The sequence below is a fragment of the Sturnira hondurensis genome, unplaced genomic scaffold (genome assembly GCF_014824575.4).
Source record: "Sturnira hondurensis isolate 20B ecotype Veracruz unplaced genomic scaffold, ASM1482457v3 Scaffold0021209, whole genome shotgun sequence".
In the NCBI taxonomy this organism is placed as follows: domain Eukaryota; kingdom Metazoa; phylum Chordata; class Mammalia; order Chiroptera; family Phyllostomidae; genus Sturnira; species Sturnira hondurensis.
This window is the reverse complement of record NW_028093840.1, coordinates 823529-831931: the sequence shown is the minus strand read 5'-3', so window position 1 is coordinate 831931 and position 8403 is coordinate 823529. Positions and strand designations below refer to the sequence as shown.

Below are 8403 nucleotides of genomic sequence, written 5' to 3'. Positions count from 1 at the left end.
TTGAGTCTCTTTCTGGAAACATGTCCCCCTTTGGAGACGATGCAGGCCTTCTGGGGTCTGGGGACACAAGGGTCCAAGACCCACTGTGGGTTCTTAATTTCACAAAGCAAAGAATTAAAACTCCTTCCAGCATAGAGTTTAAAGTGAAAGTGAGTTTAATTAGTGAAGAGATGACACAGAGAGTGGGCTGCAGAGCATCCCCCCATTAGTGAAATTTGTTTCATTTATTGAGGTTCATTTAACAACATATAGGGTGTTCAATAAGGAGGAGGAATATATGCAATCATCCTGGAAAAGGAGTGGAAATTTCTCAGAGAAGCTTCATTGGCCATTTTGTGTCCCTATATGGGCTTTCCATTTCTGATCATGGTGTCACAGAGTGTGTTGTTTAACGTGCTAATGTATTATAATGAGTGTGGAATATGGCTAGGTGCTAACAGTATATTAAATTAGGTGCTGTGTTGGATCCAGCTGATCACTACAAGTTTTAAGCTGTAAATCCAGTAGGGGGTTTTCCTCGTTGACTGTTCCTGTAGCTTTTATTGATTACAGCCTTTTTGCCACATACCCTATCTCAAAATCAACACCTCTAGGCAGGCAGAGCATAACATCACAGGAATAAGCAGCACAAATTTTGCTTGTGCATCACTGAGGTAATACTGAATGTTGCCACTCCCATTTCATCCCTTGATACCTGAACCTATGAATTTGGACTGAGGGAGGAAGGGCACCATGTGTTGGATGCTGAATCAATGCATACACAGCTTTCTGTAGAACTTTGTTTCACCCTGCAAGGTACTATTGCACCTAGCTGATACTGCAACTGAGTTTCCAAAGGACATTGCATTGTTTTATCAAGCTAGTTTGATTCTGGAGGGTAGAAAGTATGGAAATATGTAAATTTCATGAGCATGGGCTTGTTCCCCACTGCATCTGCTGTTGAGTTTCTTACACAGCCATGCTCTACAGAATACCATAACAATGGGTGAGGCATTCTGTAAGTCTGCATATAGTAGTTTTGGTAAAAACATTGCTTGTAGAGAAGGCATATCTGCGTCCAAAGTGTTTACTCCAGTAAGAAGAAAACAGTTTCCTTTCCAATATGGAAGTAATTCAATGACATTAACCTGTCACCAGATAGCTGGCTAGTTATCTCAGGGAATCCTGCTTGGTCAGATTCAGTGTTGATCTCTGATACTGGAAGATTAGTTACTGAGCAGTGACTGCAGCCAGGTTGGCTTTGGAGTGTGGAAGTCCATGTTGCTGAGTTCCTGAATAGCTTCCATGTCTGTCCTAACTGTCCCTTTCTTCATTTGTCCATTGGGCAATGGCAGTAGTGGATGGGAAAAGGGGTTGATTGGTAGCCACAAATAAGTTCATTCAGTTCACTTGATTTTTATTATTTTCCCCTCACTCACCCTTTGGTGCTCACGTGGGACACAAATATCTTTATGTTTTTTCCCCACAATACAATAATATTTCATTAACTTTTACAAGTGTGTCACGCAAATGTAAGTTGTTAGTAAAAGAGGAAAAAAAGATGGGTTATATAAAAGCCCTGTTCTATTTTTATAAATTTCTATAGATAGAAAACTGTTTCAACATAGAAGTTTATACAAAAAAATAATCTCAGAAAATTTAAAGAGTAAAAACATTTGAATAGCTTTTATTCTTTTTTTGCATTTTTTCTATTACCATATATCCCTTTTTCCCCTTTACCCCCACAAATACCACACTGTTGTCCATGTCCATGAGTTCATTTTCCTTTTTGCTCAACCCCTCCACCCAATCACCTCCCCCCCCCCCGCAGAGCTGTCATCCTGCTTTCTATGAGTCTGTCACTATGTTGCTTGTTCATTTGGGTTATTTATTAGATTCCACATATGAGTGAAGTCATATGGTATTTCTCTTTCTCAGATTGGCTTATTTTACTTAGCATAATATTCTCTAGGTGCATCCATGCTGTCACAAAAGGTAAAATTTTCCTCTTTTTATGGCCAAATAGTATTCCATTGTGTAAATGTCCCATAGTTGTTTCATCCGTTCATCTGTTGAGCTGGATAAAACAACAGCTTGGCCTGCTTCCACGTCTTGGCAATTATAAATAATGCTGCAATCGGCATATGGGTTAGGGTTGGGGTTATGCTCTGCATTTTCTTAGTGTCAGGAGATAAATTTTAATGATTATTCTTAGTGTTATTAGGTTTATCATATGATTAAAACTCTCTAACAGCATTAATAAAACAAACTTTACGTGTATTTTTTTACATTTAAGTTCATGTCCACTATTTAGGTACTATAGTGTCCATAAATCCATACAATGAATCGGTATTATATGATTATATTTTATACATTAAGTTATCTTAATATTATCTTAATATTATTCATTCTGATAAATAGCTTACTTTCTTGCATCATATTGTTTGTGGAAAAATTTAAGTTCCAGAGAGAATTATTCATGCATGTAACTTTTTAATTAAAAACAGAAAGATTAGTCAACCTTTTTTCAAGAGATAACTGTATAAAAGTCAACTTTTAATTACTCCTTTTGAAATTTCATTCCCAGTTGCTACCTGAAGTTTCAAAATGAGTGTTGGGAATGAGCTAACACTTGCCAGAAGTTAACCATGTGTAGATCATGTCTGAATGCTGAGTGGAACAGGGCACTGATATGCACATTCTGATGTGTGCATCACAAAGGCAGGGACCCAGACTCTGTCAATTCTTCCTTTTCTCATCGTTTTACTCTGGGAGTTCTTGTCCCACACAGATGACCATAAACATAGTGTGACCCCATAATCTGCTTCATAATTTCTTGCACTTTTTTGTGCTCTCTTTCTTACATCAATGCTGTGCTCAATGGCTTCTTACCATTTCTTTTTTTTTTTTTTTCAGACAAAATCCTTTGCAGTGCCATAGCACATGGATTTCAGGACTGCCTGTGAGGAGGTAGGTTAAATGGTTTTGTGTTTTTTAAATTTTATAAACAGAAAACACTTGTCCCTCCTTTGTTAAAGTGGAACATCCCTTTTGGTGGAGGGATGTGTGATGGGTTTGTCTTATTTCCAGAGTAGGATCTGTTTCTGCAAGACTAGAAACTAAAAGAGTACTTGCGGAAGAAGCCTCAGATAGTCACTCTTCCTTTAAAATATTTATATAACATTGAAATTTAGTGCTCAAAGGGACCTTAGATGTCTTCTATTTTATAACCATTTATGTGAAAAGGATTACTTCAGACACTTCTATTACCTGAAATCATTCAGTGCGCAGTTTATGGAGAAGGATAATTTAATAAAGGCAAATGCCTTCTTATTATAATTTAAGAATTATTACATGGCAGTTCAGATTCTCTGTAGAACTGCCATCATGCTGCAGTATGAGTTGGTGACATGTGTCTCTTCCAAGGGTTTTAAAGGACAGTCAAGTGTGCAAAGTGCATGGACTTGGGCCCGGGCTTGGGTCCCCAAGGAATGCAACTATTCATTTTTAGGAGGAAGGTCTATCTTTTAACTAAACAAGGAGCATTCAGAGCATATCTTTTCATTCTTCAGATAAAATGCCAACATTCATAAGTTAAAATATTTCATGCATGTGCTTTAAAGGTTTAAAATATTTTAGTGTATAAATTACCCAAGAAAAACAACCATAACTAGATTACCTACTATAGAGTTAAAAACAAGCCAACAAGACCTTCAGTTATTAATATTTATGGAGATTTTTTTAATGAAGTGTCATGTGTTAAAAGTCTTGAAAAATATATTCTTTAAAAATTTGTCACAGTTAATAGTGTAAAACCTAAGTTCTTTTAGAAAATTGGTAAGGTTTTTTTTTTTTAATTGTTGTTCAAGTACAGTTTTCTGCCTTTTCCCTGCACCTCTCCCCTGCAATGATCTGTTTTTACATTTTGAATACTGTAAGGTCAGACTGTATAACTTATTCATCCTTTTAACTTAGCATCTGTCAGATGGTAAATTTTTATAACATTGAATTCATATTTTAGAAGCCTAAATTTAGAAGCAAAAATTTAAATTCAATTCTATTTTCTGTTTTGAATGCATATAAAGGTAGTCTTAATTTTAAAGGTAGGAAGTCGACTATTTCCATCAAAGAGTTATCTTATATCCTGAGTGGTATAAGTGGTATATCACTCATTGGAACTGCATGGATATTTGTTTGAATGTAACACAAATGAAACACACATGAAACTCATGGTGTAGAGACTGGATAATGGCCAGTCTCTACAGAGGCTGGCGTAAGACTGATTTCCCAGAACTTTTTTTTAAAATTAAACATAATTGTTCTGGTTTATTGATTCAAAATATATATTAAATTATATATAGGGTTCAGGTGATTCATTTTATAGTGACAATACTATTTTCATCATCTTACCCTGTAAGTTTCTGTAGTACTAATTTCTTTTTCTCTTTTAATGAGCACTTTGAGAATCTCTGTCAAAGATTGACAGAGATTCTCCCACCACAGAGTAGAAGTGTCTCAAAACTGCTGGGCAGCAGTACCCTTGTGTCTCCTACATGCTGGCTAGACTGGCAGAAAAACAAAACTCTAAGGTCCGTGGAAGATGATTAAATCTTCCTGAAGATGGACAGCATTGAGTTTGCCTGAAATTTGCAGTCTCAGAATGTTTTAGTGACCAGAGGTCATAAAGGTAAATTAGCTAACTGTCATTTACAGAGGAAGGAATTGAAAGGTTTTATGAAATGCTGAGTGTCACTTATGTAATTAATTAAAAGCAAAATTATAATCTCTAAATTTGGGCTTCATTCACTGCATTGCTGGAAATTATATTATAGCCAAAGATATATGAAATAAAACACGTTTTGTCTAGACTGCTAATACAGCCATTAAAGATAAAAATCAGATAACCATGTTTATCAGAGATATTTAAGTAGAATATCATAGTGCTGATTTCAGAAAATCTTGTCTTTGAAAAGGAAGAGAAGCATGCTGTTTGGGGAAAGCCCCAAAAGTCTAAATTCAAGACAGATTCAAAGAACTGACACATAGCCTTATTCAAATTCATAAGAGCTTTGATAGGAGAAACTTTCATATATGAGAAAAGCTGCTGCTTGCTGGCAGAAAAGAAATCCATACCCCTCACAGGACAGGGTCTATTTTTTTTATAGGGGGTTAACAGTAAAACCATATTAGGGGCAGTGACATAGACCACCAGAAAGAACAATGGATTTCTAAGTTAACAGATAATATCAGGCAATTATCCATACTCTATATGTTTATTACCCTCTTTCTTGGGGGCATAATATATATTATGGGGGAGCATTCTGGCTTTCTGGGTAGTCCATCAAGTCTGAGGCTAGAGAGTTAAACAGTCACAGAAGGTTAAAAAAGTCCAATATTTCCCAGATTCCCTTGTGGCTGGTGCCATATTGCATCTCTGACTTTTCCTACACATGCCCAGATAAGTTCCATTTAAAACATCTTAATTATTAATACAGATTTGTTAAAGAGGTTCATTTATTGTTTAAAGATATTCTGCTCTTTAAAGAATGTTGCAATTATTTCAAGAATTAAGATACAAGTCTAAGCTCTGGCCAGGTATCTCAGTTGGTTAGAGAATCATTCTAATATACCAAGACTGAAGGTTCAATCCTCAGTCAGGGCACCTACAAAAATTAATCAATGAATGCATCAATGAGTGGAATAACAAATCTATGTTTCTCTCTAACTGTCTTTCATTTTGTTTCTTTCTTTAAAATCAATCAATAAAAGAAAACTTTAGAAGTCTGACAATATGCAGGAATGAAATAGAGAATACAATTCTAACAAATCAAAAAATCCAAAATTTAGAAGAAAAAGTGCATGCATAGTCAAGCATAATTACTGATTTATATACTTTGAAAGTTTCATCAAAGTAATATGTGTTCAATAAGCCAATACATTATTTTAGTCTAGGTTGTCCTCCTATTTCAAATATAATCTATGTCTCTGTTGATTGTGAAAATGCATATTTCTCTATAAATATATTTAATAATTAAATAATTCAGGTACATAGATAATTTAATTTCTCATTAAAATAATCTTTGACAATGATTCAATCAATACATACTGAAAGAAATCCTATTGTGAATATAACATGTATGATTCTGGATCCTATAAATGAATAATTCTTAATAATAAAAACAGTAATTACTTACTCAGGTTTTTTTTTAATTTTTATTCAAATAGAGCATTCTGCCTTTTCTCCCCAACCCAACACCCCAGATCTCCCCACCTCCCTCCCCTGTTTCCATCCACCCCCTCATTATTGTCTGTGTGTCCTTTATACTTGTTCCTGCAAACCGTTGCCCTTTTCCCCTGAAATTCCTTCCCCTCTCCCATTTGGTCACTGTCAGCCTGTTCTCTATTTCAGTGTCTTTGGTTATATTTTCTTGTTTGTTTGTTTTGTTGATTAGGTTCCTATTAAACATGAGATCATATGGTATTTATCTTTCACTGCCTGGCTTACTTCTCTTAGCATAATGCTTTCCAGTAACATCCACACTATTGCAAAGGGTAGGAGCTCCTTCTTTCTTTCTGCTGCATAGAATTCCATTGTGTATATGTACCATAGTTTGTTGATCCATCCATTTACTGATGGGCACTTAGGTTGCTTCCAGCACTTGGCAATTGTAAATTATGCTGCTATGAACATTGGGGTGCATAGATTCTTTTGGATTAGTGTTTCAGGGTTCTGATGATATCATCACAGCAATGGAATTGCTGGGTAAAAAAGCAGTTTCATTTTAAGTTTTCTGAGGAAATTTCATGCTGTTTTTCATAGTGGTTGTACCAGTCTGCAATCCCACCAATAGTGCACTAGGGTTCTCTTTTCTCCACAACCTCTCCAGCACTTGTTGTTTGTTTCTTTGTTTATGATAACCATTCTGACTGGTGTTAAGTGGTATCTCATTGTGGTTTTAATTTGCATCTCTCTGATAGCTAGCAATATCGAGCATCTTTTCATGTGTCTCTGGATCCTCTGTATGTTCTCCTTGGAAAAGTGGCTGTTCAAGTCCTTTGCCCATTTTTTAATTGGGTTGCTTGTCTTCTTAGAGTGGAGTCGTGTGAGTTCTTTATGTATTTTGGAGGTTAAGTCCTTGTCTGAGGTATCATTGGCAAATATGTTTTCCCAAACAGTTGGTTCTCTTTTTATCTTAATACTGTTTTCTTTAGCCATGCAGAAGCTTTTAATTTTGATGAGATCCCATTTGTTTATTCTCTCCTTTATGTCCCTTGCTCTAAGGGAAATATCAGTGAAAATATTGCTGGGTATAATATCTGAGACTTCCCTGCCTATGTTCTCCTCTAAGACTTTAATGGCATCACAACTTATATTTAAATTTGTATCTGCCTTGAATTTATGGTGTAAGTTGGTGCTTGAGTGTCATTTTTTTTTGCATGTCGCTGTCCAGCTCTCCCAACACCATCTGTTGAAGAGGCTAGTGTTACTCCATTTTATGCTTCTGCCCCATTTGTCAAAATTAATTGACTATAGAGACTTTGGTTTATTTCTGGGCTCTCTGTTCTGTTCCACTGGTTGATCTGTCTGTTTTTATGCCAGTACTAGGCTCTTTTGATTACAGTGGTCTTGTAATATAGTTTTGTATCAGGTGTTGTGATCCCTCCTACTTTGCTCTTCTCTCTCAAAATTGCAGCAGCTATCCGGAGTCATTTATGGTTCTGTATAAAATTTTTGAAGTGTTTTTTCTTATGTCTGTGAAATATGCCATTGGTACTTTAATAGGTGCTGCATTAAATCTGTAAATTGCTTTGGGTAGAATGGACATTTTGATGATGTTAATTCTTTCAACGCATGAACATGGTATATGTTTGTTTGTGTATTCATTGATCTCTTTCTTCAATCTTGTTGTCGTTTTCTGAGTACAGGTCTTTTACCTCTTTGGTTGGATTTATTCCCAGGTGTTTTTTTGTTGTTGTTGCTATAGCAAAAGAGATAGTTTTCCTGATTTCTGCTTCTGATGTTTCATTGTTAGTATACAAAAATGCCTTTGATTTCTGGATATTGACTTTGTATCCCACTGTTTTGCCAAATTCATTTATTAGGACAAGCAGTTTTTTGGCCAAGTCTGTAGAATTTTCTCGGTACACTATCATGTCATCTGCAAACAATGAAAGTTTTGTTTCCTTCTTTCCAATTTGGATGCCTTTTATCTCCTTTTCTTGTCTGATTGCTGTGGCTAGGACTTCCAATATCATATTGAAAAGAAGTGGTGAAGGTAGACAACCTTGCCTTATTCCTGATCTTAGTGGGAAAGATTTTAGTTTTTGCCGATTGAGTATGATGTTGGCTATAGGTCTCTCATACATGGCCTTTATTATGTTGACAAATGCTCTCTCTATTCTCACTTTGCTGAGTGTTTTTAT

At 35.7% G+C, this 8403-nt stretch overlaps 1 protein-coding gene across 1 annotated transcript in view; it reads left to right on the top strand.

Annotated features, from left to right (window-relative positions):
• Positions 1 to 2890: 2890 nt before the first annotated feature.
• The window catches only part of LOC118977063 (gamma-1-syntrophin-like), a 263268-nt gene continuing 257755 nt past the window's right edge, over positions 2891 to 8403 (top strand). Inside the window, exon 1 of the mRNA XM_037031825.1 lies at positions 2891 to 2949. Coding sequence (XP_036887720.1) covers positions 2923 to 2949 — 27 coding nt within the window. The 5' untranslated portion in view covers positions 2891 to 2922. The remainder of the gene's footprint in view (positions 2950 to 8403) is intronic.